Consider the following 18,590-nt stretch of genomic DNA (forward strand, 5'->3'; position numbering starts at 1 on the left):
CTTTTTTTTTTTTTTTTTTTACACAAAAGACATTTATTTCTCACAGTTCTAGGGTCTGAGAAACCCAAGATCAAGATGCTAGCTGATTTGCTCTTCGTGAGCGTCCTCTTCCTAACTTGCAGAGAAGGACCTTCTCACTGTGTCCTCACGTGGCAGAGAAATCAAGCAGTCTGTTATCTCTTCTGATAGGAACGGTAATCCCATCCTGAGAACCCTGCCCTCCTGATCTCACCTAACTTTACTTCCTGAAAGCCATCTCCAAATGCCATCACATTGGAGGGGAATTCCACATAAGAATTTGGGAAAGACAACAGAGTCTGTAACAGAAAGTCTTCTTTGCTTTAGGAGCAAGAGCTTAGGGAAGGACAGAGGCCTTCAGTGAGAGGACACGTCTTCCCCAGTTTGGGGTCCAACTATAACCTGGAATTTCTGTTTGGATCTTGTATCCACGTGCTGGCCATTCTAGATCAAAGTTCCAGTACAAAACATTTTAAAATCAATCTCTTTTTTAATCAATCTTTTTTCAAAGTAGAGCCCTCCAACAATTGACTCACAGTGTTTCTTTTAAAAACTTAGTTCTGGTAACTGCATTGCAGATTTAAAGCACTTATACTGACAATAATGACAATGAAAGATCCTAAGTTTAGGAAGTAAATGAAAATATCTCCAACATGCTTCAAACTTTTGTGGGGGCACAATGTAATTACCAAAGCTCAGGATTATGGCTCTGAATCAGCAATAAAAAGTTTAACTATTTTTATTGTCCTCTACTTAAGAACACAGGCAAGTATATATACTAGAATAATTTCCACACACAAAGTCCAACAGATGGAATTCCTCACACCAGTCCTATGAGGTGCTCTTATTTTACAAAGGAGAGAACCAAAGCGCAAAAAGACTAATTTGCCTAAAGTCACAAAGGCTTCTTGAAGTCAGGTTTTGTTTGATTCCAAAGCTTATCTTCTTTCTAACCATTATCATGCCCCCCAATTAATGACTAAAGGCACAAGGTTCAGTTATTTAAAAAAGCAGCTAAGTTAGACCATCTCATAACCTGATATCAAAGTGGTTAGATTCCATGATGAAGAGCCTCAAGGAATAACGCATACATTTGGACTCTTGAGAAAATGGCAGAGGTTACAAGCACAGTGTCGTAAAATAAACAAATAAATGAAGTTACAGGAAAAAAATCTGTAGCATTTGTAGATGCAGATTAAATTCTCTCATCATATTTCAAACATGATATGGTTGTGTATTTAAAAAACCCAAACTATAGACATTTCATATTTAAAATTATTTATCATTCCATTTTGTGTCTGTGTTAATCAATCTTAATTGTGTCTCTATACCTGCTATCCATGTTAGCATATCATTAGGTACAAGGAGGAAAATGAGGAAGGATATAAATCAGGAGAGAAACATGGGTTACCCAGCATGTGTGTATATGGGGAATAATTTCATTGAAAGGGTTGGGGGAGAGAAGAAGTTAGAACAATAAAAAACTGCTTGTGTGATATGATTTCATTTACACAAAATTATGTTTGTGAAGAAATGAGGAAAAAAGCCACACATAAAACAAGAATGTCTTAGACTAAATTTTACTAATCTGATATTCACAATATACTATTAAAGAAAAAATTGCAAGATAATGTCTATTTCATTAGAATCTACCACCTAATTTCAATATACATGTATTTTATATGTGTATATGTTTGTTTGGTCAGGAGACTAATGTGACAGAATGCACGCACTAGCATAGGAACACTGTTTACTGGAGGTGAGCACAGAGTGGGGCATGATGATTAACTTTGTTTTTACACATCGTTGTACTGACTGTTTAACTTGTGTCAACAAGCATAATTTATTTTGTAATAAAAAAATTAATGAAAAATTTTAAAAGTACATAAAGGTTACAGAAATAAAATATTATTAAGGCCAGTAATTATATATAAACAAGAATGAATAACATATCTGTATCAATCCATATTTGTAAATTGGCCTTTACCATTAAGGAAGTGTGTTCATTCAGTATGCATTTACCAAGCTTCTATCCTGGGATGGGCCCTGCTCTAGATGCTGGAATATTCAGACAAATCTCTGCTCTACATGTAAACACAGTGGAATATGTATGATTAAATATAATTTATACAAGCTAGTAAATCTGGGATTATGAAGGAATGGTCTCTACAGTATTGGCCCTTGTACGTAATGATCTGGTTAATAAGTGCTAACAGTTGATTTTTAAGTCGGAAATCTGAAATACTATGACAATTTCCTTATTAAATATTGCCCAGAATCAGAAACAAAATTTTCTGTAAAGAATGCTGTTATACCGGGGCGCCTGGGTGGCTCAGTGGTTTAAACCTCTGCCTTCGGCTCAGGTCATGATCTCAGGGTCCTGGGATCGAGCCCCGCGTCGGGCTCTCTGCTCAGTGGGGAGGCTGTTTCTCCCTCTCTCTCTGCCTGCCTCTCTGCCTACTTGTGACCTCTCTCTCTGTCAAATAAATAAATAAAATATTTAAAAAAAAAAAAAAAGAATGCTGTTATACCTGCACCCCTGGGGATAAAAATACATTATATGTTTATTTTAAAAAAAAAGGCATTAAAAAAAAAAAGAATGCTGTTATATTTTGAAAAATAACATTAGTTACAAATGTTTTTCACCCAAAGGTATCCTTAATTAATTCTGTATGATTTGTATTCCTATCTAGTAACTAACATAAAAGGTACCAGAATACAAGACTGACAGGATACCCATTCTTGCTTTATGTGCAACTCATTCCATTTCTCACATTGGTAATCCGTAGTTAGAAGAGATTAATGCTAGTTTGTTACACGTAATAATCACTACCATCAAGTAACAGCTAGCTTATTTCAAATTTCTTTGATTCTCTTAGGTTATAGCCCTAACCTGTGAGTAATGCCCAAAACTTTTTCTCAAGATTCAAGCTGGAGAGGAATTTCACTTCTCTTTTAATTGCTGGGCTTCCAAGCTATTCCTCTGGCTAAGGTTAGCTCAGCAAATTTTTGTTTTCTTGCAGAAGAGTCCCAGGAACTAAAAGTTGGTATTGTTCTTTTCTAAGTGTAGTTATTAGCATCTACTTGACAGTTTTTATTTTTTTAATTTTTATTTAGTTTTTTAAAAAAATTTTATTTGTCAGAGAAAGAGAGAGCAAGGCAGAGGGAACAGCTGGCAGAGGCAGAAGCAGCTCCCTGCTGAGCAGGGAGCCCGATGTGCAGAACTCAATCCCAGGACCCTAGGATCATGACCTGAGCTGAAGGCAGACACTTTAACCAAATGAGACACCCAGGTGTCCCTACTTGACAGTTTTTAGCACCTGCTGTCATATTTAAAGTTGAACGTGGGGTTGAACAAAGCTGTGCTCTCACCTCTACACGCACTTCCGGGATGACCTCTCTTGCAAATCAAGGAGACAAGATTGTTTCTGTTTCAAGGTATTGATAAATATAACGAACATGGTGAAATTTAAAGTCTAAGTCATTTTATATAGGTCCTTTAAGGCTTGATCTTCCTTCAAGAAAGCCCCTCTACCCAGCATGTAGGTCTACACAAGTTAACTTATAAAAACAGGTGTCTTTTGATTTCGAACAAGTCATTGTATTAATACCAACTTCCCTTAGCCTCTGTTCTACACTGGAATGAGTTCTTTGGTAATTTTCTCTCAGAAAAAAGGTTATACTTTGGTTCATAAAGCAGATAACCCATCCATTTCACCTGCTTTAGCACAGAATTCTGCTTCTGATAGCTCTGAACCTGAATTGGCAATACAGATCCCAAATTTACAGAAATTGGGAAAAGAGGCTCAGATTGGGAGTATCTTCTTATTTAGATATTTTAAACTTCAACAACAAATGGGAAATTTGACACAGTACACATTTCTGTTTTCATTGTGTAGCTCCTCTACTGCTAAAGAGCTGGGGCTCATTAGAATGTAAAACTCCAAAGTTGCCTATGATTCACAACTAACTCATTGTTTAAAAAGCCTGCACCTCTTCAATCTGTGACAGCCACAGAGGCAGAAAGGACAAGGAAGTATGTGAGTTGTGTGCGTGTGACAACAAATAAAATGAGAACCAAGACTGAGGAAATATGTGAGTTCTTGTGTGTGTGTGTGTGTGTGTGTGTGTGTGTGTGTGTGTGTGTGTGTGTCTGATAACAAACAAGAGCCAAGTTTCCATTCTCCCAAGTAGATTCAATGAAGCAAGTCTGTCAATCCCTTTCTCACCCCTAAATAACCAGTGACAACCTCTTATCAGCAATTAGAACACAGGTTCTCCTTCTTAAAAAGAGCACTGCAGTCCCTCTGGCGACCTCACAGGGATGTCATGAAATAAATGAAAGACTGTAGTACTTTTCTTTCTTTCTTTTTCCTTCCCTCCCTTTTTTTTTTTTTTTTTAAAGATTTTATTTATTTGACAGAGAGAGAGAGAACAGAGGGAAAGTGAGAGGGAGCAGACTCCCTGCTGAGCAGAGAGCCCAAGGTGGGGCTGGATCCCAGAGCGCTGAGATCATGACCTGAGCTGAAGGCAGATGCTTAACTGACTGAGCCCCTGTAATACTTTCTGAATAATGGACTAAAGTTATCCAATTCAAAAGACAATTACTCTTTATCACATTCAGCTTATCAGAAGAGCTTCTGCTCCTCCAATTTGAAGTAGCTAAAGTAGTAGCTTCATGACTTGCTTTTATATAGAGCTACTACTACCTTTGCTTCTCCTAAATGCCTCCCCCTCCCCTCGCCTTCCTCTTAATGATGAAAAATGAGCTCTCTAGAGCCTGAAAATTTTCAGGAAGAAATTCTGTTGCTGAGGTTATATAGAAGAAGTACATTCTTCCCCAAATCCTACAAAAGTCTTAAATAGTAAATGCTCCAACTCCAGGGTCTATGGCCAACTACTATTCCATCTGGCTAAGAGAAGAATGGCCTACTTTTAGGCACCTGAGAGAAGATGTGACCCTCCTTTAGGTTACATATGAAATGTTTGGCTTATCTTGATTTTGTTAGAAAAACTATGAGAAAAGGAGACTGTATCCCACTTTCTCAATTCTCTATTATATTAGATAATGATTTCAGGTCATGCTCCTTCGTCAATATTAAAATTAGTAACAGATCATAATCCAGATAAACAATTAGCAATTATAGGATTAGGTTTCTTAGTTGTACTCACCTTAAATTATTTTGTTGGCCAGGTGGAATGACACTATAGTAAACTGGCATTCCTGTTGTGGGCATAGATCCTTGATTAGACTGATTAGGGAACATAACAGGCTGTTGATAAGTCTGATGGGCAATTCCTTGAGAACTTTGAGGCAGTGAAACCTAAAATTTGAAAGACAATTTAAAGGGAAAAACGTTCTTCAAAACCTTGCAAATGATAATGTCTCTTGCCTCCATAAACTTTTCCAGTATCAACATTTAGAAATAAGCTAAAGTGCCAATAGTCATGATAAGTTAGCCACAGTACCACCACTTTATTTCTGTTCTTTTCAGCCAGCTTTAGCTTTTGGCTAGCATTTAGCAACTGAACAGTAGGCGAGATGCATTAGATCATAAAAATAAAATGTGACTTACATCTTTAAGTAAAAGTTGTTTTAAAAAAGAAATGGTTTCCAAATAAGCATGATCATTTGACGTGGAAGAGTACATCTCAGACAGAGCTAAATAAAACTCAGGTAGGGCAGCGGTGAGATACACTGGATCAGAAAGACTGTGAGTTTTGTAGCTTAAGATATCTAGACGTGGTATTGGCTTTATCCTTTAGCTATCTATGAAACGTTAGGCAAATGACTTAACTATTTTGAGGTCCAACAGCTCCTTATGTGAAAAAATGAGATGCTATCCCCATCTCATGGGAGGCATTATCTCCACTGTAATCTCTACCTGCAGGATCTTGCAGAGTAGACATCTGGTGAATAGCGGATCTTTCAGTTCTGTTTTCTATATTATCTACATAGAACCCACATGAACAGAATGGATTTTTCAGGTCTCTGTTTTCTAAAATAGAAACCACAGACACAATGGACTCTTCTGTTGTTGTTTTTTCTGTTGTAATGGGTTCTTAATTTATAAATGTGTCACAACATTACAGATGGATTATAGGGATTTTGGTAAGTAAGGCCAATACAAAAGCTTCTGATGGTTATGATGATGATGATGTTAGCACTTGTAGTAGCAATAACAGATGATACTGATGATAATGTAAATTAACATTACTAAGTATTTATTTATCACCATGCATCAGGTTCTGTTCTAATAACTTTATGCATGTTATAATATTAAGTCTTCCTAACAACCATAAGAAGGTACTTTTATCATCCCTATTTTATAGATGGGGAAAATTGAGGTTAAGTAACTTGTCCAAGGTTGTATAGCTAGTAAGCAGGGAAGTTAAGATTTGAAACTATACCCTCTGGCTCCAGAGCTTCAGCTCTTTAACCATTTCATTATTCTCTATACCTGGATTCCATGATTTAGAAGGTGATTAACTTCTAATAAGTCTTAGTTTCTGAAATGCAAACTAGTGTTTTTAAAACACACAGTAATCCCTTCATTACTTTCAATTTGGCTTAGTTATTGCAAAGAGGAAGTTATTCATTTGATGTATCCAACTCTGTATAACATAATATATATCAGTCTTTTATGCCTATTGTGGGAGTGTAACATTCTAAGATTATTGTTTCTGATTGTATCTAAGTTAATACATACTCAATGCAGATCCAGGGACAATTACACAGTTCAATCTAGACGATTAAGCTATAGAACAAATCTGTAACTAGTGGTAAAGAAAAACTAAAAAAGGGAGGGAAGAGTGTGTGAGACATATGGCCACCAAATACAGTTTACTGAGGACAGATGATTTTTCTGACTTAGTTTTTAGACAGCATTTTATCCCTCACTCAGCCTCTCTACCAGAGGTAGCAGGAATTATAAAGCAGGCTCTAATTGCTCTACAGGGCCACCCTTCTCATAGTCTTTTACCCAGTATGACGATTATGTAAAATACTTTGAGAAATGATTTATAACTTATAAAAAAAAGTACACGATAGAAATTGTAATTATTGTCTTAGTTGTGATACATTTCCAGTATCTAGCTTAAAAAACAAAAAACGAAACAAAAAAAGCCTACAGTAACAAGTCTGTAATTTATTTAAAAATTGTATTGCTTGCACTAGACTGTGAGTCCCTAGAGGTAAAGGGCAGATCTTAGTTTCATAGTACCTGGACATCTAACAGGTGCTCAATGTACTGGGTTAGGTAGCACAACCAAGGTCCTTGACAGGAGAGATTTCCTGGCCTGGTACTGATCCTCTCTAATGTCTAGCTATGGAGAAGAAGGGAATGGGCAGTCTCATGTGATTGGGCTCAAGCACAGAGGATAAGGAAGCATGGAGATGGGAGAGAAAACAAAGATGCTAAATCTGGTTTTATGATTCATTTTCTCTTTTTTCCTTAGTTGCTTTCTATTAGTAAGAAGCTAGAAAACTAGACAAACATTTTATATATATATATATATATATATATATATATATTTTTTTTTTTTTTTTTTTTTAAACTAGACATACCCTTAGAGCTCACTAGTCCCTGACAGTTCCATAGTTTACATTTAATTCCAATTTAAAATTTCTGGAATTACATGAAATATGCTAGCATCTTTACTCATACCCCTTCCCATCCCCAGGATTTCTTCTTAACCAATTTATGCCCATAATTTTCTTTTAAGAGATAGTTAAAGGTTTTTATTTTTCTAGAGAACTTCTACATTTAAGTTCCTAATCTCTTCAAGGCTCTACTTCATAATCCCTTTAGTTATGGGTCCGTGCACCATCATCAACTTGTTTACATGTACATTTATCTTCCTAACTAGACTGCCTTTACCTTGTTGAGATGAATGAAAACGGTCTCTGATTTCTTAACATTAGGTTCAGCTATGGAAAACCATGAGGCTAATAAAACATACTCACTTGCAAGTAATTCCAGAAAGATGAAGGAAGAATAAAACAAATTTCTGAAAATATGCCATATTATACTAGATATATTTCACTTATTCATGGAACAATAGATATTTCCACTTTAGAACTATAAATTTTTAATACATGATATGCCATTCTTTTTTGGGACTGAGGTGAGGAAAAAGATCAGTTCCAGCATGGAAAACAACATTCTTCTCTATGCTATAAACATTGATTTATAGTTTGTACTCTACCTCACTCTTTCAGATACCTATCTCTACCATTATTTTCCCTCTCATTACCACTCTTTCCTCATAAGAGACTTTATAAGAAGTTGAAGAATAGAATAAGATACTTTCTTATTATACATTTATATCATTGGAAACACAGACAATGCCAAATAAAATTTACTTGCTACTACCAATGGTTAATATTGTAGTTCACATATAATTTTTTATAAAAATCACAGAAGTGAATGAATAAAGCAGTACATGAGGGTAAAACAAAGCTGCTATACTAATAAAACTCTTGAGACCATAAAGTTATGTATCACAAAAGCATTTTCTCTATATTAGCAAAAGAGAGATGAACTGCGGCTATACATTTTATTTATTCAAAATCTTCTCCACCCAAAGATGGCAATAGTGACAGCATACCTGGTATGATGGCACTGAAGGATATGGGATGACTACTCCTTGGATCTGATTTCCAATGCTGTTGGGCTGGCCACCAACTAGGCTCTGACTCTGGGGTTGCTGAACTCCAACTAGTCCTTGGTAGTTTTGCTGGTGGTTGGGTATAACTTGATAACCTGTAATGGCACAATGAGTTAAGCCCTGCTTTGAATTTATTTATTTATTTATTTTTATCTAATAGAATGTCTTTGTGTTTTAAGCAAATACTTTTGTGTTTTGAAATGACAAAATTCTGTTAAAATAGCAAATCTTAAAAATCCTCTATCATGAGAGCTAACTTTTAAAGGGTTTACTGTATAGGTAACTCCCAGCTATATTTTTCCCCACTTAAAATACATTCAAATAAAATTGTGAACAAAGATTTCCTTTATAGTTGAGGAAATTTATATGGTCACAGACTTGGTTTATAAACAATTACTTCTCAGTGTATATTACAGTCTATTACAACGATTAGTTTCTGAGGACCAGTACTGGTTACATAATTTCTAGTACCTAGGCAAGAGGAAAATGCAGGGTTGCTTGTTAAAAAGTACTGAGAATTTTGAGCTGATAAGAGCAGAACATTAAACCAAACACAGGGCCCTGTGTTACATCAGAGGGTGTGTGCCCAGGAAGCTGGCCCTTCTGAATACCAAAAGCAGGAAAGAGAACTTCTCCACTTTTATAGAATGGTTGTCACACTAAAATAGGAATCCTTATATTAGGAATGTGTCAAGAGCACAAGGAAAATGGAGTCATTTAGCAAATTTTTAGATTATTTCCTTATTATATTACTAAGGTCACTTGGCAGAGAAACAGATCATTAAAGAGATTAAGTAATTTGACTGAAGTCACAAATCAGATACCTAAGGGACAACTCTTCTCTAAACTAAAGCACTGGTAGTAATTTACTACTTAAGTATTTACTACTTAAGAGTTACTTAAGTAGTAAATTGAGAGTATAAATTTACTTTTTTAAATAAAAAGCAATTATTTATTTAAATAAAACCCCACAATGATAAGCTTTGAGTAGTGAATTAAGAATTGTATTTTTAAAAAAGAAAGAAAAGAGGAATTGTATTTTGTTTCTTGACCCCAAGAGGATTCCTTTTAGGTAAACCAATTATCTCAAAACTCATATAAATTACTAGATGTTATCAGAAATCATTTTTTTCTTTCTTAAAAGAAACCAGATAAAAATAACTAACCATCCAGCTTCAGGGTATTTAAAAAAGTTTCTACAAAGATGAACAAAACTATAGTATTGTCTATACAAACTTTTACAACTAAATGTCAGTTAAATGATTTCTCTGATAATACCACAAATATATCTATCTTATAAATATCAGTTCATTTCTATGTTTATTAATCCCCAAAGCAACAGAAATGGCAAAGATCGCATCTCAGGTATTTGACTATAGACAACAGCTTCACTGTAGCTGCCTTGAAGTCTCAATGATTCTGCTCAATGACTAAATAATTTAATAAAGTCTAGGATCAACCTTCTCTAAAGATAGAAATGCAAAGCATATTTGTTAACTAAAGAACATATTAACATCAACAAAGTAAAAATCCAGTTATAGTGAACTATTATTTAACAGTGAAGAGTTTTGTAAAATTATGCTATCTCTATGGCGATAGTGCATTATGGCCATGTTACAAATGATAAATTGAACTTAGTACAAAAAATTTATATTCTAATCCTAGTCAGTAATGAAGTGATTGATAATATGCTATTTCCTCAACTTTTCTGTGTATGAATTTTCTATAATACTTAAACTTGTAGGCAGACAAAGGACCAGGGAGGCTCATTTCTTGCCCTTTAGCCTTAACAGTTAACAGTCAGCCCTCTTTTCAGTTTATCAAATCACATGTACTTCAAATTCATACTCTAAATTCCAAACACCATGAAAACACACATTGACACATTTCTACTCCTAGGAACATGAAGAGCAGGAATGGAAATGGGATGTGAAGATACAACCTTTTCTTGTGTTGGAAATACTACCTCAGAACATACACATAGAGAAGCATAAACTGCAGTGTCAGAATTTGGGCTCAGCTCTTTATAGATTGGAAAAGTAAATTACAATGGTCTTGTGAGAATATAGTTCACTACAATTGAAAAGAAAAATGTAGAAACCTGGCAGAATTCACTGTAACATAACCTGACTTAAAATACCTTGACTTATACAGTCACATCCACCCATGGAACTTCAACTATTTCTCATACTACTTTTGTAGTTTATTCAAAGTACTTTTAAAGTTATAGCTTACCTTGCAATGTAACTTTGAAAAAAAAATGTCAATGCATGGGCAAATGTGGCTCTGATCTCCTTTACTTAAATTTACTAATTTTTGGAGATTCACATTGGAGCCTTGGAGCATTGGAGAATTTTTCATAAAAATTCTCTCTTATGAGGGCGCCTGGGTGGCTCAGTGGATTAAAGCCTCTGCTTTCAGCTCAGGTCATGATCCTAGGGTCCTGGGATCGAGCCCCGCATCGGGCTCTCTGCTGGGCAGGGAGCCTGCTTCCCCACCCCCCCCACCCCCTCACCGCCAGCCTCTCTGCCTACTTGTGATCTCTCTCTGTCAAATAAATAAATAAAATCTTAAAAAAAAAATTCTCTCTTATGAAAGAGTCTGACAGAGAAAACTTTCAATAAATATCGATTCCATGTCACAGGATACTACATTATGGAATTTGCACCAGTAAGTTTCCAATGGCATTTTAGATTCCCTAATGCAACCAAATCACAATCAATATCTGTGTCACAGTATTATCTCCACACAAACATCATGCACGTTTTCAAAACATGACAACATAATATGAAATCTAAAACATATGATTCTAGCACCTCACCATTTGTAACAGATGGTAGTATGTTGTGAACCCAGGGTGTGACTGGTGGGTGATATAAAGATAAGTAAGGTCCCTATCTTTGAATTAGGTACCTTTGAATTACCATATTAGAATAGCAGTATAAATAGGACTTAGGAAAACAGGAGGGAGAAATTAACCCTGACAGAGGTAGACATTTGTGCTTGGACTTAAAAAAAATGATAGAAAAAAAGTATAAAACGAATAATACCTGTGGGGAAGAGTAGAAGAGTTGTGAGAACACAAAGTTCTAGATATGAAAGACTTGGAAGAGAGAACAATGACTAAATATTAGTATTTCATTCAAAAGTAGGATACACTGGTAGCATATCCCTAAAACAATAGTGGAGCTATTAAAAACAAGAATGTCAAACACTTTAAAAGAAAATATATTTCCTAAGAAGCTCATATTAATCTTCACATAATTTTGTTCATTTCCTTATTTCCAGATGTTTTAAAAGCTATAGGTAACCCTCCTAAGTGATTTTTGCTGCATCATACCCTCCAAGCAGCCGGACAGGGATGGGAGGCACTCCAAAGTGACTCCTGCCTTAGGGAGAGGGGAAGATAACCACACAAACTAGTTCCACCGCAGCCCCAGCAGATGGACTGGGGGCAGACAACTGATCTGCCAGTCACACCCACCAACAAAAAACTCTCAGGGGCAGCACAAGAAGAGAGTCCTGCAGTTTGGGATTACTGCAGCCATGCCAGACAAATTGGGGGCAGGCATCTAGTCTGACTGCTGGCCCCACCTATTTACAAAAGCCTTTCAGGGGACCCTGCAGGTCGATGCTATTGTAGCCACAGTGAACTGGATGAGGGCAGGCATCTGGTCTGATTGGTGAGAATGCCCAACTACAAGCCCACAGTGGCCCTAATCTTGGCCCTAAATAGTACAGGGACTAAATCCTGCCCACAGCATGCAAGGTGGGCCACCGCAGCTAAGAGAACTGAAGATAAATGTGGCTCAGATACAACAGCAGAGAACATGCAACCCATGGAGGAGACACCCTGAAGAACCTGGTTCAGGTCAACAGGAGACACTGTGCTACAGGGCACTGCTCTTCTTCATAAGGCTACTACTTTCAAGATCAGTAGACATAGCTCACCTTCCTCATACATAGAAACAAACACAGAGTTATACAAAATGAGGAGAATAAAATACGTCCCAAATTAAAGAACAGGACAAAATCGCAAAAAAAGAGCTAAATGAAACTGAGATCAGCAACATTCCTGGATAAAGAATTCAAAGTAATGTACTGTGTAATAATACAAAGATACTAACTGGACTTGGAGAAAAAAAAGGACAAACTCAATGAGAACTTCAACAAAGAGAAAAAAAAAACCTGGTCAGAGATGAAGAATTCAATAACTGAAATGAAAAATATACTAGAAGGAATCAACAGATTAGAGGATGCAGAAAAACAGATCATTAATCTAGAAGGCAGGGTAATGAAAATCAAAAAGAAAAAATAACAATAAAAAATAGGTTAAGGGAGCACAGCAACATCATCAAGTGTAATAATATTTGCATTTTTGGGATCCCAGAAAGAAATGAGAGAGAAAAGGAGACAGAAAATTTATTTGAACAAATAGTTGAAAACTCCCCAAATCTGAGGCAAGAAACATATATTTAAATCCAGAAGGCACAGAGAGCCCCCAACAATATCAACCCAAGGAGGTTCACACCAAGATACTTAGTAATTAAAAGCAGTGATAATGAGAGAATTTTAAAAGCAGCAACAGAAAAGAAAATAGTTACTTAGGAGGGAAATCCCAGAAGACCAATAAGCTGATTTTTCAGCAGAAACTTTGCAAGCCAGAGTGACATGATACACACCAAAGTACTGAAAGGAAAAAAACCACTAACAAGAACACTTTGCCTAGGCAAGATTATCACTCAGAATAAAAAGAGAGAGTTTTCCAGGCAAATAGAAGTTAAAGGAATTCATCACCATTAAACCAGATTTACAAGAGAGGTTAAAGGGGATTCTTTGAGTGGAAAGAGGCCATAATCAGTAGTAACAACGTTATGAAAGAGTAAAATTTCATAAGTAAATACAAACACAATAAAAGTGGTAGATTAGGGGCGCCTGGGTGGCTCAGTGGGTTAAAGCCTCTGCCTTCAGCTCGGGTCATGATCCCAGGGTCCTGGGATCGAGCCCCGCATCGGGCTCTCTGCTCAGCGGGGAGCCTGCTTCCTCCTCTCTCTCTCTCTGCCTACTTGTAATTTCTGTCTTTCAAATAAATGAATAAAATCTTTAAAAAAAAAAGTGGTAGATTAATCACATAAAATCATTACAGAGGTTAAAGTGCAAAAACAATATATTAAATTCTATCTATAAAAAGCATTCAAGGGATCCACAAAATGAAAGGATGTAAAATATGACATCATACACATAGAATGTAGGTGGGAGAGGGTTATAAATTGGTTCTCTTACAACGGGTTCAAAGTTAAATTGACATCAATGTGGTACAGACTGCTACATGCATATGTTGTAAATATGAACCTAATGGTAACCACAAATAAAAAACCTGCAATACATAAACAAAATAAAGGGAAAGGAATCTAAGCATTTCACTGAAGAAAGCCAGCAAACCACAAGGGAAGAGAGCAAAAGAAGAAAGGAAAAGAGAAGAACTATAAAACAACCATAGAACAAGTAACAAAATAACTGGAAGTATATACTCATCAATAACTACTTTGAATGTAAATAGACTAAATGTACCAATCAATGGACATAGGGCGAATGAATGGATAAAAAAGCAAGACCCCTGGGGCGCCTGGGTGGCTCAGTGGGTTAAGCGTCCACCTTCGGCTCAGGTCATGATCTCAGGGTCCTGGGATTGAACCCTGCATTGGGCTTTCTGCAGAGCGGGGAGCCTGCTTCCCCCCTCTCTCTGTCTACTTGTGATCTCTATAATAATCAAATAAATAAAGAAAAATCTTAAAAAAAAAAAAAAAAAGGCAAGATCCTGGGATGCCTGGGTAGCTGATCTGGTTAAGTGTCTGCCTCGACTCAGGTCCTGATCCCAATATCCTGGCATCAAGTCCCGCACTGGGCTCCTTGCTCAGCAGGGAGCCCGCTTCTCCCTTGACCGGCGGCTCTCCATGCTTGCGCTCTCTGACAAATGAGTAAATAAAATATTTTTTTTTTTTTTAAAAAAGCAAGACCCATGTATATGATGTCTATAAAAGACTCACTTCAGATCTAAATAATCATGCAGACTGAAAGTTAAGGAATACAAAAACAGTTACCATGCAAATGAAATGAAAAAAAAAAAAAAAAAAAAAAAAAAAGCTGGGGTAGCAATACTTACATAGGACAAAATAGTCTTTAAAACAAAGACTGTAACAAGAGACAAAGAAGTATACTACATCATGATAAAGGGTATAATCCAACAAGAGGATATAACAATTGTAAATATTTATGCACATGGAAATATCTAAGTACATAAAGTAACTATTAAGAGACATCAAAGAAGAAACTGACAGTAAAACAATAATAGTAGGGGACTATAACACTCCATTTACATCAATGGATAGATCATCCAGACAGAAAACAAGGAAGCAGTGGCTCTGAATGACACATTGGATCAGTTGGACCTATCAGATATATTCAGAACATTTTTTCCAAAAAAAGTGTAACATACATTGAAGTACACATGAAACAGTCTCTAGAACAGATCATTTTGTTATGCCACAAAAAAAGTTTCGGTAAATTGAAAAAAACAGAAAACACATCTGCATCTTTTCTGACTACAATGGTATGAAACTAGAAATCATTTACAAGAGAAAGTCTAAAAAGAACATGAATACATGGAGGCTAAATAACATCCTATTAAACAACAGATGGCTCAACCAAGAAATCAAAGAGGGAATCAAAAACTACATAGAGACAAATGAAAATGAAAACACAATGGTCCAAAATCTTTGGGATGCAGCAAAAACTGTTCTAATAGGGAAGTTTACGGAGATACAAGCCTACTTCAAGAGGCAAGAAAAATTTCAAATAAAAAAAACCTAATCTTAGACCTAAAGGAGCTAGGAAAAGAAGAATAAACACAGCCCAAAGCCAGCAGAAGGAAGGAAATAATAAAGATTAGAGATTAATAGAGTTGAAAGAAATGAAATAGAAACTAAAAACACAACAGATCAGTGAAACCAGGAGCTCATTCTCTGAACAGATACCCAGATTCATAAAGAACGAGAGAGAGACAGAGAGAGAGAGAGAGAAAGGACATAAATAAAATCAGAAATGAAGGAGGAAAAATAACTGACAGCTACAGAAATACAAAGGATTATAAAAGAATATTATAAAAAATTATATGCCACAAATTGCACAATCTGGAAAGAATGGATACATTTCTAGAAACACATCATCTTCTAAAGTGAAATTATGAAGAAATAGAAAATTTGAACTTCTCAATTACTAGCAATGAAATTGAATCAATAATTGAAAAACTCCCCCAAAACAGAACTCCAGGACCAGATGGCTTCACAGGGGAGTTCTATCAAACATTTATTATTTATTTATTTATTTTAAAAGATTTTATTTGAGAGAGAGAGAGAGAGAGAAAAGGGGTGTGAGAGAAAGGGATCACGAGCAGAGGGTAGGTGTAAAGGGAGAAGACCCCCTGCTGGGCAGGGAGCCTGAACCAGGACTCAATTCCAGAACCCAGGCATCATGACCTGAGCTGAAGGCAGAAGCTTAATCCACTGAGCCATCTGGGTGCCGTCTACCAAACATTTAAAGAAAAAGTAATATCTGTTCTTCTCAAATTACTCCAAAAAAAAGAAGAGGAAGGAAAGTTATTAAGTTCATTGTATGAGGCCAGAACTACTCTGATACGAAAACTAGATACACTACCACAAAAAAAAAAAAAATATATATATATATACACACACACACACACACACACACACACACACACACATACATACACTGGCCAGTATCTCTGATGAACACAGATGTAAAAATTTCAACAAAATATTAGCAAACCAAATCCAACAATACATTTTAAAAATAATCGTTCACCAGTGTAGAGTGGAATTTATTACAGGGATGCAAGGACGGTTCAATATTTGTGAATCAATCAATGTGATACATCGTATTAAGAGAAAGGATGGGGTGCCTGGGTAGCTCAGTGGGTTAAAGTCTCTGCCTTTGGCTCAGGTCATGATCCCAGGGACCTGGGATTGAGACCCGGGCTCTCTGTTCAGCGGGGAGCCTGCTTCCTCCTCTCTCTCTGCCTATTTGTGATCTCTGCCTGTCAAATAAATAAATAAAATCTTAAAAAAAAATAAGAGCGAAAGGATAAAACCACATTATTCATCTCAGTAGATGCAGGAAAAGCATTTGATAAAGGACAAATTCCATTCATGATAAAAACTCTCAACAAAGTAGGTTTAGAGGGAACATACACACATAATAAAGCCCACATATGAAAAACCCACAGCTAACATCTCACATATTCAGTGGTGAAAAATGGAGCTTTTCCTCTAAGATCAGGAACAAGACAAGGATGTTCACTCCCACTACTCTTAATCAACAAAGTAATGGAAGCTCTTGCCCCAGCAGTCAGACAAGAAATAAAAGGCACCCAAATTGGAAAGGATGAAGTAAAATTTTCACTCTTGGAGATGACATAATATTATACATAGAATACCCTGAAAATCCCGCCAAAAAACTACTAGAACTCATAAATGAGCTTAGTAAGGACACAGGATATAAAAGTAACATACAGAAATCTGTTGCATTACTATACACTAATAATGAAGTAGCAGAAAGAGAAATTAAGAAAACAATCTCACTTACAATTGCATTAAGAAGAGTAAATAAACTTAATTGAGGTCAAAGATTTATACTTTGAAACTATCACACGTTGTTAAAGAAATCAAAGATGACACAAACAAATGGAAAGATATTCCATGCTCATGGATTAGAAGAATCAATACTGCTAAAATGTCCATACTACATAAAACAACCTATATACTTAATGCAGTCCTCATCAAGATACCAAAAACATTTTTTACAAAACTAGAATAAATAATCTGAAAAATCTGTATATAATCAGAGAAGACCCTGAATAGCCAAAACAATCTTGAAAAAGAACAAAGCTGGAGGTATCACATTCCTAGATTTCAAACTATAGTACAAACCTCTAGTAATCAAAATTGTATGGTACTGGCACACAGACAGAAACAGAATATAAAGCCCAGAAATATATTATACTTACATGCTCAATTTATGTATGATAAAGGAGACAAGAACATACAATGGGAAAAAGTCTCTTCAACAAATGATCCGGGAAAACTGGACAACTACATGCAAAAGAATGAAACAGGACCATTTTCTTATACCAAATAAAAATAAGCTTAAAATGAATTAGAGTTGTAAGTATGAGACCTGAAACCATAAAGATCATTTTTTTCTATGATTTTTTTAAAGAGTTTACTTAACTCATTTCTACAGCCAACATGGGGCACAAATTCATGACCCTGAGATCAAAAGTCACATGCTCTACTAAGCCAGCCAGGTGCCCCACAGGCAGTAATTTCTTCTTTGACATTGGCCTTAGAAATATTTCTCTAGGTAGGTCTCCCTGGGCAAGAGAAACAGCAAAATTAAATGATTGGGACAATACCAAACTAAAAAGCTTCTGCACAGCAAAGGACACCATCAACAAAACAAAAAAGCAACCTTACTGAACGAGAAAGGATATTTGCAAATGATCTATCTGGTAAGGGGTTAATACCTAAAATATATAAAAAACTTATATAAGTTAACAACAAAACCCTCAAAAAATCCAATTAAAAATGGCAGAGGACATGACAGGCATTTCTCTAAAGAAGACATATGGATGGCCAACAGACACATGAAAAGCTGCTCAACATCACTCATCATCAGGGAAATGCAAATCAAAACAACACTGAGATATCACCTTACACTTGTCAGAATGGCTAAAATCAAAAACACAGGAAATAAGGGTTGGAGAGAATCTAGAGAAAAAGGAACCTCTGTGCACTGTTGGGAGGAATGTTAACTGGTGCAGCCAT

General features: G+C 36.0%; 1 protein-coding gene across 12 annotated transcripts in view; it reads right to left on the reverse strand.

Annotated features, from left to right (window-relative positions):
* Nucleotides 1–18,590, reverse strand: part of R3HDM1 (R3H domain containing 1) — a 208,406-nt gene that overhangs the window by 50,671 nt on the left and 139,145 nt on the right. For all 12 annotated transcript variants that reach the window (XM_046019038.1, XM_046019035.1, XM_046019032.1 and 9 more), the window contains 2 exons: nt 8,629–8,783; nt 5,191–5,342 (listed from right to left, as the gene is read on the reverse strand). In XM_046019038.1, the coding sequence (XP_045874994.1) occupies nt 5,191–5,342; nt 8,629–8,783 (307 nt within the window). The remainder of the gene's footprint in view (nt 1–5,190; nt 5,343–8,628; nt 8,784–18,590) is intronic.

This window comes from Meles meles, chromosome 9, assembly GCF_922984935.1.
Source record: "Meles meles chromosome 9, mMelMel3.1 paternal haplotype, whole genome shotgun sequence".
Taxonomy (NCBI): Eukaryota; Metazoa; Chordata; class Mammalia; order Carnivora; family Mustelidae; genus Meles; species Meles meles.